The 16,369-nt window shown below is 38.5% G+C and overlaps 1 protein-coding gene and 1 long non-coding RNA gene across 2 annotated transcripts; one reads left to right on the top strand and one right to left on the bottom strand.

The window, feature by feature from the left end:
* Nucleotides 1-8,111: 8,111 nt before the first annotated feature.
* Nucleotides 8,112-12,728, top strand: opn8b (opsin 8, group member b). Its single transcript, XM_019269859.2, has 4 exons — nt 8,112-8,342; nt 10,603-10,896; nt 11,281-11,609; nt 11,939-12,728. The coding sequence occupies exons 1-4, from the start codon at nt 8,273-8,275 to the stop codon at nt 12,299-12,301; spliced, it is 1,056 nt and encodes a 351-aa protein (XP_019125404.1). The 5' UTR covers nt 8,112-8,272; the 3' UTR covers nt 12,302-12,728.
* Nucleotides 12,729-14,206: 1,478 nt separating this feature from the next.
* LOC113746863 (uncharacterized) lies at nt 14,207-15,977 on the bottom strand. Its single transcript, XR_003463193.1, has 3 exons — nt 15,717-15,977; nt 14,965-15,135; nt 14,207-14,708 (listed from the first exon to the last, which is right to left on the bottom strand). It is a non-coding gene; the product is annotated as an uncharacterized LOC113746863 (long non-coding RNA).
* Nucleotides 15,978-16,369: the final 392 nt, after the last annotated feature.

The following is a 16,369-nucleotide window of genomic DNA, read 5'->3' as shown; positions in this document are numbered from 1 at the left end:
GAGTGAGATGATGATTTTGGGATAATACTATATCTGATGAAATCCATGTTCTTATTTGACCAGTTTCCTTAAGTGAAAAGAATATAGATAGAGTTAAACAAGAAGATCAGTACCACTCATGCCTATATGGTAAATATAGGCAGGCAGCCATTTAGCTTAACATTAACTTGAAATAGAAGAAAACCCTGTCTAAACATGATCAAACATGATAAAATCCACCTATTAACACCTGTAAAGCTGACAAAATGAAACGTTTTATCTTGTTTGTTTATTACAAACAAACTGTTGCAGTTGGCAGACTGGTCTTGGTCATGCTGATGGTCAACTGTTTCCCTTTGTTTCCAGCCTTGTGCTAATGGGTAGGTCTTAGTTAACATCTTTAACATAGAGCTTTTAAAGTAAAAAAAAATTCTCTTAAGTCTGAGCAAAAAATGTCAAAATAACAAATTTATCAAATATGGTGGATGCAGTTTCTCAAAACTTGCTGTCCAGGTGTGTGTGTCTCTCTTAATTTCCCCAAACCCCATCGTATCCTCAGTGTATGTGCACTATATATTAGTCACCTCCGGACCTGTTGCATCAGAGAACTCATAGAAAAATAGTAAAGGTGCTTCTTCATACGGTTACCTCAACAGTTTGCCTTTTTGTCTGTTATCTGTTATCATTATGCAGGCCATCGTGTTGAAAATCTGAACTCCTACAGCTTCTGTCATGCTGACACTGGTGCACATAAATAATGTACTACAGATGGTAATGATGCTGTAAGGACTTACAGCATTAGATTATCTAATTGAAGCTTTTAAAAGATTAGCTTACAGCATTGGTACTGTATGTTTCTGAGTAAACAAATACAAACAAACTGTGAGTAGACCCCATGAATGTAGCTTCCACATATAATGTGTAATCTGAATGGTTTAGGTTGTCTTTCCACAATGCTCCTATGACAAATACAGACTATTTGTTATTATTTCCTCTCATATGTGCTGACCTTTGGCTGTAGTTTTGTGTGTATTCAAGCGCAGGCGTGAAGCAACAGGGTTTGTGACTTTAAAACTCAACTGGGATAGGCTTCAACCCCACCATGACCCTGATGAGGAAAATACGTTACAGATAATGGACGGATGGATGGATGGACTTTAAAACGCTGCATGCTATGCTTTTATCAGCCCCATCTCTAGGGATGTTTAGTTTCACAGAGATATGTTTCCAAAAAAAAGATTGTCATACTGTTCTCCTAAACTAAATGTCTTTGGAACTGTTTTCCCAGAAGTTACACATTTTTATGTTGGTCTGTCATGTCTTTTCATTTGAAAAAGCTCTTCATTTACCAAGATTGCAAAGAATAATCCTCCTACATAAAGCAGTAGTTGGACATTTTGGGAAATAAGTGCATTCACTATCTTGTCATGGGTTAGATGAGAAGATCACTCTCATATTTGTCTATTAAATATGAAGCTACAGATTACCAAAGATTAGCTAAGTGTAAATCCTGGAAACATGGGCAAACAGCTAATCTGTATCTGTCCTAGCTCATCAATAAACATACTCCTCTTACACTTTTTGTACATACTGTTAAGATGATATGTTCTACCTTACTGGACAGTGCCTCTGCTTACGGTGTTTTGCTAAGCTATAGCTAACTCTTTCCTGGTTGTAGCCTCATACTTAGCAAATAGACATGACTGTGGTAAGTGTATTTCTTTGCTCTGTCAATATATTTTGCTTTATCTTAGAAAGGTTGCTGTTAATAGGACATGTTAAAAGACCATAAGGTTAGACTCCAATATCTTATCTGTGTGGAACACATGGTACCTGGTAGTGATTTACTGTGAACGTAATGTTCCATTATCAGAGCTTAATGAAATTGGGGCCAAAAGGCCAGCTTCAAACCATTTTTCATCAGGGTGTTAGGTAAGGGATTAGTGTTAATACATCATATTTTGTCATGATTTGTTTGCGATGCATATGGATGCACATCAGAGAGGTGGATTATGGTGGTGAAGTTATGTGAGAAGTTCATATGGATGTTTTGATATTTATTTCTGCCTTGAAAACTCCACTATTGGAATCCAATATTGGGTAATTGGACACCCCTGCCTGAAGCTAGGAGAAAAGACTGGGTAATGGCTGGTTATACAGGGCAACAGGGATACAACAAACAGATAAGTAGGTAGGACCTGGTCCAAGTAAACATAAAGCTATATAAATGTCTCCAGGACTGATGAGGAAAGTGGAGACAGGTGAACAAATTGGCCATGTAGTCAGGTGATGGGGAAAGGAGGGAAAGTCTGAGGGCACCTGGTGGATAAGAGGATAATAGCAGTGGATTGAGGACATAGGACTGTGGCAGACAGGGTGTGAATGTGTAAATAATTAATGTCTATTAAACTAAACTAAATTTGATCAAACTATATTTTGGTAGTCACATTTATGTAATATATTTTGAAGAAACATAACAGAAAAACAGTGTTCACATAAAGCAACATAAGAAATCTAACTACAACCTGGATCAGGAAAAAGTGGAAAACCTGAATAGTGAGTGCATGCATCACAAATGCATCCCCCCTCCTCTCCCTAATAATGACGAACAATCCCTGTGGAGTTTTTATTGTCAACAACCAGGTCTGTTCAGAATCAATTGCTCTGTGTGTCTCACCAAAGCATTTTCAGTAAAAACCCATTTTCTATGTCATTAAACATTTAAATGTTTCAATGAAACTGTTGTAAAAGTTTCCAGTCTCCCGCTGGTCTTAGACCTAATCTTTTAAATTCTGAAAGTTTTATGTTAGGGTTAAGGTTATTTGGTAAACCGCAAAGGCAAAACACAATGAACATGACTGTCTATAGCCTGGTTCCTTTCTGAGGTCAACTGTTTCATTTTATATACAGTAGTGTTTTTATACTATATAATATTTTTGAATGAATATATTTTCTTGATAAAAGTAAAAAACATTTAGTTAATGTCACCTAGCATCTACAACCTCAGCTATTATATCAACTGAAAATTGACAACAGCTTACCACTGATTAGTCTGGTAAGGTCAAACAAAAAAACACCCACACCCAACATCAGCTAGGTTAATGAAATGAAGCAAAATCCAGTCTGTCTGTTCATCAGGCTATTTGCTACATTTGAATTATTTGACCACCACAAGCCAGATTCCACTTTCTTTTTTATTTTGCTTCTTTTTACCAGGGTACCACAGAAGAAAAGACTATGCTTGTGCTCTATGCTCACAGTAAATAATTGTAAAGTCTAACACTTTTTCCTATGCAGAGAAATGACAACAACAAGCCATTAGGAGCTCCTTTCAAATGATAATCAGCATCATGTTCAGGCTGTCCACACCACAAATAATTACACATGCCACTTTAGTTCCACAAGGCCACCTAATGCCTTGGCTACCTTTAATAGCATAGTTATGTTGTGGAAAAGGCTTTCTGCAGCTGGGGGTAGGTGAAAGGGACTATTCAAAAAGAAAGGCCACAAAGCAAATTCTCCTCTTCGGAGGATGAGTCAGTTATCTAAAACACACATTGGTATTTGCCTGGTTGCTTTGTCTGTGCTTACTGCTGTGAGGTACATTGTTTTTGTCTGTGAGCAAATTTATGTTTGGAGCAATGTAAATGGATTTATATAATATGGCCTTAAAAAACAATAGACAATAAAAACAATAGAAATAATAAAAAAAATCATTCACACCCCTCTGCCTACTTTGCATTGAAATCTCTCTGTTTTCCTAAGAACATTATCATTTTCAACACAACACAAGGATTAGCATCTTGAGTTTCCTCAGCATGGACGGGTTCTTCTCTGTTCAACACTGGCCTGTTGCTAGGGTACAAGAGGAGAAAAGGACCCTTGAGTTCTCAAGTGCTGATATAATGGTAAAAGAATGAAACACAAGCATGATCGGTAAGGACATCACATCATCACATTTTATGTGATTAAAAAGGCACAGTTGAAACAAGCCATTGGTATGTGCCTCCTCCTATGCCTCCTCGTGCTACAGTTTGTCATCATAGCAAGGCACTGCTACTACATTACATATAGTCTATTCTATATTTCTCTATTGCTTACTTAGATGCATATGTGTGATAGCACTGTTTTATGTAAAAAGCTACACATCATTCTTAAATCTAGTAGACTAAATACACTTATAAAGTAGTACACTGTGTACTCTATGTACTGCTTGGCATACTGCACTAAGTTTGGCCGGAAAATGTCTCAGTTTGAGTATGGCCGCAATGTACTTAAGGACAACATTCTTCTGCTTTTTCATCTTCTTTGCCAAATTGCAGCTGGGAGGAGCATTAGTTCCAACATTGGACTGCCAAAATATATAAATATAACATAAGTAAAACACATCGATATTCACCGCAAATGCTTCAGCTCCAGCAGCTTCCTTGGCTGCTATTTTCACAATGCTGAGGGTCCCTTTCTTTCTGCTATGTGGCTAAAATAGTGACCATTGAGGGCGAGAAGTGTCCAGCATTCTTAACGTTTTTGGATTTTCCACTTGTGTGACTGTTACTGGCACTTTGTAACTTTGCAAAATTTAGCATTATGTAGCTGGGTATCTGATAAATGTAAATTCAATGTTCACTTTTGTTGTGGAGAAATTGCTAAAGTCAAAGGTCAATGGTGAGGTCAGGAAGGAAGAAAGTGTTCAGGAGCCTTCGATGTCTTATGCTGTATTCTTTATTGACACTTGGCCAAGGAGAATTAGAGACACTCTCATGGTGCATCAGAAGTGCCTGAGTTGGTCTCACATTCTGCCGAAACTCAAGCTGTTGGTCTAACTTTAAACCCCAAGATAAGACCACAAATACTATACACCCAGAATTAATCAAAGAGAATGTTTTTATTCATGTTTGTGTTACTGTCAGCACATTCTAGTCTGGAGACACTGTTGTCTGTTGTGAAAACATCAACGGCAAGCTATCTATTATGTCTAGGAAGACAACATTAGTTCTCTTTGACCCTGGCCACCACAGTGTTGAGATAGACTGGCACCTACTATTCTCAACCAAAGCCAGACAACTAATACTGCCGAGGACCTCAAGGCCCACATGTGACTCTGTGTAACCTAAGAATAGAAAATTCTATAACAACTTTCCTTTAAGATCTTGAATTGGAATAAAGCGATATATCTTTGTGCGGTTATTCTTGCCTTTCCAAATGTTATCAGACTGAAATGATCAAATTCTGACAGTCAAAGAAGTCATTTTGCAAGAGTTGTGATACTCAAATAAATATATCCACTGTTTTACAGGCTTTCCCAATGTAAGCATTGAGACGCTGTGCATCATATGACATCATCTCATCGTTTCACCACTCTGTCAAATTCAAAGGCTGTTATAAAGCCTGGTGAACTTCCCTGGGGAAGTTCACACATTTCGACATAAATGGAATTGAAATTAATTACAGGCCTTAAGGATATGCACCATGTGTTTCTGTGACAAACATCATCTGAAAACGAAACTGCTTTTGTTTAGAGACAAACAAACAGCCTTTGTTTACAGTGAAAACTCCATAGGGTAGCTTTAACGCCACAGACTTGTAACAATTACCTGAAAAGTACTAATGCTATTACTAGGACAGATAAGAAAGTAATCACTTACTTCTGAGTTTAACAGGCAAACAAAAAGTGCACATACTGTAATGTGTGGTGGATTTTTAAATACTAATAATACAAAGGTCATGATGCTTTTACATGACACCTCTAGCCTCTAGAAACCTCTAGAAAAGATGTTGTCAGATCTATGTCTGGGTCACATCAAACAAAGTTAGATTAACACTTTAATATAGATTTGACACCTCCCCCCTGGCTATAACAGCCTTTGGTTCACCTTTTGTCAGACAAACAACACTCCAGTCAACTCCTGTCATGTCCAAATACAGACAAACTATAACATTTACAGACAAGTAGCCTTTTAAACTTTGACAGTCTTGAATTACCATTCTATTTCTTTTATAGACTCCTTCCCTAGCAGTGAAATATCGCATCTGTGCTCTGTTCTTTTAATCATTATCATCATTTCTGACGGACTGTCAGAGTCTGGATATTGTGGCTCACTGAGTCTCAGTCTCTCAATCTTGAAGATAAGGCCTTTGGGTTTTTATGACATTTGTCAGACAGACATCCTTTCTTTGTGTTACTATTTCACTTAGATTGTGTCACTCAAAAGGAAATGGATTTCCAACATGAGATCATCTTCATTAAAAAATAATTTGTGTTATAACTGGGGCTCATGTTGGTGCAAAGCCCAGTGAAGTCCCACTAGATGCAATTAATTTATATAATATATACAATATAGAGTGAAAGGCTTGAACCAGCTTGACCTAGCACAGCTACTGGGAAAAGAATGTAGCAATTTCACAGCTCTTAAAGGTTAGGGTTAGGGTTAGGGTTAGAGGTCCAATGTTTAGTGGGGCTTACAGTAAGATATGATATAAATTCAATATAATATTTATACGTGTATTTTCTTGTATAATCACCTGAAAATAAGAATCATTATATTTGTGTTACTTTAGAAGAGCCCTTTAAATCTAAAGAGGCAACACATCCCCCTCTACAAAGTCTGCTATGTTGCACTGCCATGTTTCCTAAACCAAACACTGGTATGTCCTACACACCTGGAAACAGAGTGTGAGGCGAGCAGATGTTTAACTGGTTGTAAATTGCAACTTCACTGCTGGATGGCACTAAATCCTACATGCTGGATCTGTAAACTTTCATGTTTCATAGAGCTGTGAATCTGCAGTAACCTGAATACATCTAAGTGGCTTTATAAAGAAACCTGAAATAAACGGATATAGAAAGTGGCTGACATAATGAATGCTGGGAAGACAAACAGTGACACAGCCAGGATTTTAGAAATACAGAGGGGAACAAGACCCCCTGACAGCACCCATGTATTTTTTTTAATTAGAGGTATTGGCCAATGAAATATCCTGAGGCAACATTTACATCATGCGTTCTCAGTTGTTATGGTATCTATGCATGTCCACAAACAGACTTTAACAAATAGAAAATAACACTTGCATTTTGAAATGAAGGAAAATAAAACCCTAAAATAGAATTTGTCAAAATAAAACAAAATAGAGGGAAAGCGTAAAACTAAATTGAATTATTGATTTTTCCAACACCTACTCAGCACAAGGATGTCTTTAATGCCCCAGGCTTTAAAGACTACACTTTCTTGTCTTGACCTATACTCTGGCAGTTTCCCTCTGGCCCTACAGAAGATCATACAGCATGCATAAATATATAACACAATTATCCATACAGCACTTGGATATTATGTATATACACAGATTTTGATGCTAAGCTTCTAATTTATTTAATCAAGAACAGGTGATTTCATATATTGTTATTTTATTATTGCTCAGAGGTTCTTTGTCACTTTATGTCCCTTGACTTGTCAGTATTGTTGAACCATGTAAAACCATTTTATGCAAACCCCTTTTTGTCAAAAGGACAACCTTAAGGAAGTTTAAAGTTAAATCTGAGCCAACTGGATTTGTTTGTAGATTTACCCCATGATGACCTGGACAACTGAGAATCTTCCCAGGTGAATTTCTACAACCTAAAAGCACAAAAGAACATACAAATACAGAATAGTCTTATGAGCCATCTGACTGTTTTGTGGTAGGCGGATCCAAACTTTTGAGCATGACTCACACGATGAAAAACTTCTTATTTTGGTGACATTGACACAATTTAGGTTCTGAAACCTGGATGAAATGTAGACATGCAAAAGAGTTGTGATGATAAATAACATCATGTCTTCATATTTAAATATTTTGTTTACCTGCTCCATGTTTTCAGCTGTATTTTTGTCTCCATCTGTGGATGTACATTGAGAGCGAAGTGAAGGGGAGTCTGATTTCTTGTATGTGTAATGTGTACACATGGCTGCCCAATAAGAGTGATTCTTCTAAATGGACGGTCATTACGGTGATCAGAGCGCAATGTGCCAACAGTTCGCGGTGTTTCTCACTACTTGGAGTCTTACATGTAATCACTCAGCAGTGATCAGATGGTTGGATCGTAGCCCTGCTCTTACACCCGGTCTCCCTGACGACGCCCCTTACGCAGGCTACAGTGTTCAGCTGGAGCAGTGGACATCGGCGCACCTGACAACCTCTCTGCGCCCTACTTGACTACAGATGGATCTGACACCGGCAGCGGCACTTTTTTGACTTTTTTTCAGTCACATTATCACGCAACATTTCTCTGGTATTTATAATTCTTCTCACAGTCCCAATGGATATCTACACCTCCACTTTATCCCCAGCGCTGGACATCGGCGCAGGTTGTTATCTGCTGGTTATAGGTGAGTGAAAAGCCGTGCGTAATCTTGAGTTAGTGATAGCCATAAGCTGTTATACTACATATATAGTGAATTAATTTCTTCCCCAGGATTTGAAGACCTGAATACAGGATCAAAGGCACTAAATTCGAATCCATTTTTACGTACACCTGCTCGCTACCACTGGTGTACACTGGAATTTACTCATGAATCATGTAAACACACACATCTGGATAAAGATTTGGGTACATTGAGAGAAGTCTCTAGTATTGTGTGTGTTTTTGCTCATGTAAAAAAAGTCTGGCTTAGAGATGTTTGTCCTCAAGGATGAAATTCTTACAAAATGGTGTGGAGACACCATCGTGGTGTGGGGACAGACTTATTTTCAGTTAAGATGGTCATGATTTAAAGTTGTGAAGTGCATACATGTTATTGCTTTATGCAGTGTCCATATATAGTACTATAACTGAGTCAGTTAGTGAAATTAAAAGATACTTTAAGACCCTTTGTATGATCTGTAAAGAAGACAAACTGCAGAGCATTTAGTCCAGTGGATATAATTCTCTCAGTGGGGTCCTGGCAGGGTGTTTTATTCTGCCAATATAAACTTAAATAGCCATGCTGTGAGATATTTTAGCTGTAATAATATGTTTATGTGTCTCACATTCATTGCAATATCATATATCTGACAGTAAAGCCAGGATTAACTGTGAGTACGTCTCAGCTACATGATTCTGGCAGATTCCAACTGCTCACACCAGGACTGCTCTCATCTCATGCAGCCACAATACTAATCATCTGGATGAAGACACTCCAGTGCTCCTTGTTCTTCACATGAGAACTGTCTAGAATACAAGCATAAGCCGGTAAATCCACTGAACATCATTACATTCTGTAAATCCACAGAATGTAATAAAAGATGGGTGATATTTGGATTTGGTGAAACAAAGGACATGATTTTTTTTTCTGTTATGATTTTATTAAAGAAGTGTTGAGGATTATGATCTTCTCATAAAATAACTGTATTTTGAAAATGTAGTCATTCTTCAACATACATCTCATACATAATAGACATAGATTGAATTTGCTCAGTGATAACGTGAATTTAGAAAAAAAAAAATCAGAATTGCAGGATCACAGAGGAACATAATGACACATCCTGTAATAACCTGATTTGTTTGTGATGTTCGAGTACCGTGGTGTAGCATGCAATAGTTAAAGGGAAAAGGGTGTGTGGTGTGGGGGTGTATTCATTCCTATCTCTGCAGTTCTCTGCTCCTGACACAGGATTGATGCACAGCACTTATTCATTAGCACTGATAACCGGGATAAACACAACTGCTCTGATTGAGGTCATTATCCTCCTCTCAGATGCTTTGCACAAACTACACAGAAGTGAGGCATAATGGTGGAACTAATAGTCATAGGATTGTTTGAAAATTATTAGTGTGGTGTAGGTTGAACCTTATTTTTTACTTTGTAAAAAAAAGCCAGCCCCTCCCCATGGTGAATAACAATTTCTCAAAATGATATAACTTTAACCAAAAATATCTTAATTGTTACACAAAGTTACATAAGACAATGAGATTCTTGCACATGGTTACACAGTGTCTCTTATATGGTCATTATATAGAAAGAGCTGCATGATGTTTTTATTTATTTGATTTCTGTTACATTGTATTGCTCTAAAACATGTATAGTGTATATTTCGCTAGATTAAGTAGATAGTTTGCCCACAATCTCTCTGAGCCTCTACATACAGAAGTATCCCATTTTCCATTGGTCCATGTGTTATAGAAATGTATTTATTTGAAGTAATTCATATGCATTGATATATTCTTTAACCTTGGTATGCTTTATGTTGGGAGGCTGTGGTTCCCAGAATAAAAGAAATATTGGACCTTGGAGATGTGCCTGACATGCTTGGTAATATTGAATGAGAAACCAACTGACTTAGCCATAATGTTTGCCTTCTACTCAAGTGATGAGATTCTACAGGCATGTGTTCATGCCCTCGAAGAAACAACAACATTGTATTGTTTTTTTTTTTAAAAGAATGCTATGGATTGAACCACACAGCATGATTTTACTCAAGGTTTTCTCACTTAGACATACAAGATGGAAAATGTTTGTTCATAACAGCGCCTTCATCTGTATGCATTTAACAGACATCAGTTATGTGAGATACATTTACAGGTAGCTCTTGAATGTGTGTTTACTAGTTCTTTTCACATCATTGTTCACTCAAACTACTTTGTTGTTTCCTCTGTTCTCTGTGTCTCAGCGGTTCTCTCCATCGTGGGAAACCTGCTGGTCATTATCACGGCAGTCAAAAAGTCCTCAAAAATGAAGCCGTTGGAGCTGTTTAGCGTGAATCTGGCAGTGACAGACCTGGGAGCAGCTGTTACCATGTATCCCCTGAGTGTAGCCTCTACCTGGAGCCACCACTGGCTCGGGGGAAATGTTACCTGTGTATATTACGGCTTGGCTGGGTTCTTCTTCGGCATCGCCAGCATCATGAACCTGACTATTTTGGCCATAGTGCGCTTCATTGTGTCCTTCAATATGCAGTCCCCGAGTGAGTAATTCAAAAACACTGATGAAAATACTACCTGTTATTTTAAGATTTATCATTTAGAGAACATTATCACACTGGGAATTTCTTGCCGTAACTTCTAGCCCCTGTAAAATCTTATTCTTATACATATCATTATATAATGATAAGGTGATCCTTTGTGTGGATGTTGAAGTAATGATGAAACCTTTTAGTGCTCAGCTTGCAGTTGAAGGAATAAGACATCTAATTTGCATATCAGGCGGCAAATTGGCTGCTTCTACTTAATATTTCCAATATTAATATTCAAAATCATCTTTAAGTACCTGTCTATAATGTACAGGAAAATGTTCTAAAACAAAACAAGAAATCAAAAAAAATAACCAACCTTTCTTTTTCTCTCTGCAGATGAGATATTCGGCTGGAAGAAGGTGAAGATGTTGTGCGTGTGGATTTGGCTCTATGCTCTGGTCTGGGCTTTGTTCCCCATTCTAGGCTGGGGACGGTATGGCCCGGAGCCCTTTGGCGTGTCCTGCTCGCTTGCCTGGGGACAAATGAAAAATGAGGGCTTCTCTTTCGTCATCTCTGTTTTCTTCTTCAACCTCGCCCTGCCTGTTGTCATCATAATCTGCTGCTACTTTGGCATCACCATCAAACTCTATTTCACACACAAAAAGGTGATGAATAACAGCAACCAAGTCCCAAACATTGTCAAGCTCCATCGAAGGATGTTAACAGTAAGTGATTTGTTCTGGTGAGAAAGCACTACAGTTATAGATTCACTCTCAGTATAGGTCACCCAGCAGATCATCATTATCATCATTATCATCATAAGTTTGTAACCATACTACTACATACTACATAATTCAATTTAGCTCCTTTGTTTTCAACTATATAACATTTATCGTGTTTAGTTATATAATGAGTCGTTTTCAACCATTTGTATTATCTGTTTATTGCTTGCTTGGTAAATTTTCACACATTACCACTAGCAATACAAAGTGTTCAGCTGACTCAGCATTTAAAGGTTTTTGTAAATCAGATCTATCCTCCTGTTCTGTTGCAGATTGCTGTGCTGATCAGCACAGGTTTCGTGGTCAGCTGGTCACCCTATGGCATGGTAAGCCTGTGGTCTGTCTTCCATGACAGTAGGGTCATCCCACCGGAAGTCAGTCTCCTGCCATGCATGTTTGCAAAGACCTCCACCGTATACAATCCTATGATTTACTACATCTTCAGCCAGCGCTTCAAAAGGGAGGTAAAGCAGCTATGCTCGTGCCTACTCCCTAATTCAACCAAAGCCTCCAAAGACAACTCCATTTATATGGTTAGTGGTCACACCAAACTCAGAACAAACCCAGACCATATTTTGCAGGAGATCTCGGAAGTCAAAGACAGTGAAAGTTCAGCCAAAAGAACTATAGAATAGAGTCAACTCTGTGTTTTTAGGTGCCGTTGTCCCACTTAAACCGTTGCAGCTGTCGAAGAAATCATCAAGTCCAGTTCAAATGTTTGCTGTGGTGGTGTGTTTATTAAGAAGCATGCCGGCACACTGGTGAACTGAAGGTCACAGAGGGTATCTGAGCCAGTGAGTTGACCAGTAGCAAATGAAGAGAAACTCTTTTATATAGAAAACAGCCATGGTTACACAACATGTAAATAGGGATGGAGAAAAAGGTGGGGAAGGTAAGGGAAAGGTTTGGGCAACAAGGGTAGAGGGAAAGGAGAGGGTAGGTGAAAGGGTAGACACTTACATGAGGTCTGGAAGTTGGAGCCACACAGACAATATATATTTTTGATAGAACAGCTGAAGAGTGACAGAAAATGTGGGGAAGGAGACAGAGATGGGGAATGACATGCGGGAAAGAGCCACAGGTCGGATTTGAACCCTGGGCTTCCACAGCAAGGACTGAGTCTTCTTCGCACATGGGGCGGCTGCTCTACCAACTGAGCGAAACACCGCCCCAACATATTTATTTTATGTATAAAATGTGACAAGTGAAAGATTTTTTTTAATCAGTCTGCCTCTAAAAATGTTTACAAATATAACTGTGTCCATGTTTAGTGTGCCTAATGGGTGTATGGGTGCACTGTAATTTAGCAGCAATCTGCACATTGCTTAGGATGAGAAATGTGACCAGCTATTGTATTTACAGGAGATAAGATAAAGGATAAACCCCAATGCTTGATCACACCTCCAACCAAAAAAAACAAACAAACAAAAAAATGGCCATGGCTGTGTATGGTAAGGATACAGCATGATTCCTGAATTTCAGTCAGCCACAGTTGCAACTATAAGACTTGTGTGCAGTCATATTTAGAATTGTATTTCATTTTATTCCATGTTTTTCTAATCTTAATTTCAAGACAGCCACAGCTCAGGGCACAGAGGCTTAAAATGTCAGTCAGAGTATATAAAGTGTTTAAATCCATGTAAGTGTCAAGTGTCTAAAATGCCAGTGTATACATTTGCATAAATTATTAACCATTTTCCATACCATTAGTATGCAGTAAGATCCCTTCAAATGCAGCTGACATTCTCTGTTGGATAAAATCAAATAAATGTTAGTTATGTAATGCTTTCATGTGTGAAGAGAGGGTGTGAAGAACCTCAGCATTACACATCAACATCTGGAAATGAATCTGCTGAAATAAACGTCATGTTGATGATGAACTAAGCCTTTTACCTACCTCAAGAGACATGGTGGTGTGGGATCACAGGAAAACAGTGTAGGCCTCACTGCAGGAACAACTGGTATCTTTACACCTTGATCCTCAACACAGTTATTGACTGTCCAAGGTAACGGAGGCTATGAAGGCTGATGGTCTCTGTAGACCAACTAATAATTCAACACAGTGCTGCTCAGTGTCCATTGCCTAACACCACTATCAACAGAAAATAAGTCATATACTGCTAAATATTAGGTACCCAAACGTTTTTAGCTTGTGTTTTCCACCCCAGTCATTTTCCATTAAACTTTTAAGACTGCTATTATTATCAGGCTCAGCTTCTAAGTGAACCACTTTTTCAAAGATCTGATCTAAATCAAATGTTACCTGTGGTGGGATGATGTTGAGCATTCGTAGTTCCCTTGATGAGCTCTGGGAACAGGGTCTTGTGTCTGTCAGCAATGCGCTGACCCAGACATAGTGTACAGCTGCCAGCATCAGCCTCCTGCTGGGCAACTGCTTTATGAATTGTTCCATGGTTTTAATATGAATACATGGTTAAATTCAACATAGTAGTAGTTCATAAGAGGTTTGATTTGATGTGAATTTCAACTCATCTATCTCCACAGCACTGGCACTCACCACACCTTGCTGTAATATTGTAACACAAATTTCACAATAAAAGCATTGAGGGTTCCCACGCATATGACACTGCAATTTTTATATAAGCATGAAATTATTACTTGACCTTTGAGAGATTAATGAAATCACTACTTATTAACTGAAGAGGGTTCGTCTGACAGGATTTCCTTTAGAACTGAACGATACCGCCAATTAACAAATCTAAACATGATGTAACCAAGACACCTCAACAGGTTTATTAATGATTCTGACTGCTGTACATGCTGTGTTCTCACGCTGGGGAATGACAATTTTTTTTGCAGGTTCTGTACAGAGAGCCCCCCACTTGTGACTTTCTTGTGGATACAGCACAGATAGACAGTTCTTTAAGATGTAGTTCTGTTTTTTTAAAGAGTTCACATGGCCTGACGGATGTTTTCTAGGCTCTTCTCAATGTTATCAACAACGTCCACTGCAGCTTGTGGGATCCTGGTTCCTGGGCCGAAGATGGCACACACACCGCTCTGGTACAAGAACTCATAGACCTGCAAACACACAGAAATCAGATGCAGTTTATATAAACCATTACATGCATGTGTACAGCATGTGTATTATTATGATTCAACTAGAAATATCCCCATAAGGAAAGGGATGAAATGTATTTTGATTGTCCAAGATTGACAGGAACAGGATGACAGAAAATGAGACAGCACTATTTCTATTATTATCAGCTTTTAAATGAACCTCTAGATCAGATCAGATCAGATCTCTGACCTCAAGGTCATGAAAGCCAGAAGTTACCTGTGGTGGGATGACGCCTCCACAGATGACGAGGATATCTGGCCTGTTAAGCTTCCATGGTTCCTTAATGAGCTCTGGGACCAGTGTCGTGTCTTGTGCTTCGGCAAGCGTGCTGACCCCGACACAGTGTACGTCTGCATCGACCGCCTGCTGGGCAACCTCAAGGGGAGTCTGTTCATGAGAAAACAAAGAAAACACAACTCAGAGTGAGTTGTGTGCAAAAAAGGGGAAAAAATATCAGGTGCAATACCAACCCTGCCAAGTACATTCAAACCACTAAACCTATTTTTCTAATTTAAAATTTTCATCTTATTTTTATCCACCCCTTTGTATTATTGAACTACTACATTGAAAACAATCATAACATTATTCATGAGTAAGCTCCTTTATTCTAATCTGCATTACAAATACTACTTACTGTATATAACACTGATGATATATTCACAGAGGCTGTTGGCTTATGAAGGAGGTTCAAAACAAACCAAGTACTTATCTCCTTGCAGGCTTCAGTATATATGCACTTTATTTGCATAGAATAAATAGATTGCGTTCTTCCAGTATTCCCAGGAGCTATGGATATTTTAGGTAAATATGTTATAGTACATGTATCCTCTATTCATTCTATTCATATTTTTTCTGTTCATCATGAGAGGTACTGTACTCAAATGGGGTCATGCTTAGAACAAGAAGTGAGCATTATAAATTTGAAAATGTAAAGTGGAGTGTTGGGTTAAAAAGTTAAGTGAGCTTACCAGATGTGTTGCCAGCTCCTCACCTTTGGTTGAAGCTAGAGGCTTGAGGCTACATTAGCTACTACTAGCATCTCAGTTGCATTATGAGCATTTGTTCAAAAACAAAACAAAAAGACCTCCTGTCGTTCTGCTGCATCACTCTTGATCATTATGAACAGTAGGTCAACACAGGTGTTTCCATTAATACTATTTAGGGTTCCGTCACATTCAGGTCAAACAGAGTCAGGGTGCATGTTTGCTCCCTGGAAAGTCTCTGCTGCACTAAATGGAACAAAACCTTAATTAATATCATTGGAAACACCCATGCTGACACTACTATTTCATGTCAAAAATGGCTGCTGTGAAAAAGGTTTACAGAGATATTTCAGTCTGGACCAAAATAGTGACTGACAAACCAGCATCACCATCCACGAGCCACATACGCCATAGCCTGGCTGAAAGAGCTGCAGAACAATTTGGCCTGCATACGGACATAAATACGGTAAATTGAAGTCGCTGCACTGAGAATGAACAGAGGACAGATTGATTGAAAGCAACACAATGTCCTTCTGACATTTATGACCAAAATATGTTCATTTCAAAGCAGCAATAACCAGTTGGAACCAGAAATGTCCATACAGTACCTCCTGAGAATACTGCTACATGGTTCACTG

Source organism: Larimichthys crocea, chromosome XI (assembly GCF_000972845.2).
Source record: "Larimichthys crocea isolate SSNF chromosome XI, L_crocea_2.0, whole genome shotgun sequence".
Classification (NCBI taxonomy): domain Eukaryota; kingdom Metazoa; phylum Chordata; class Actinopteri; family Sciaenidae; genus Larimichthys; species Larimichthys crocea.
Note: the sequence above shows the minus strand (reverse complement) of the source record. Positions and strands in the feature narration are given on the sequence as shown.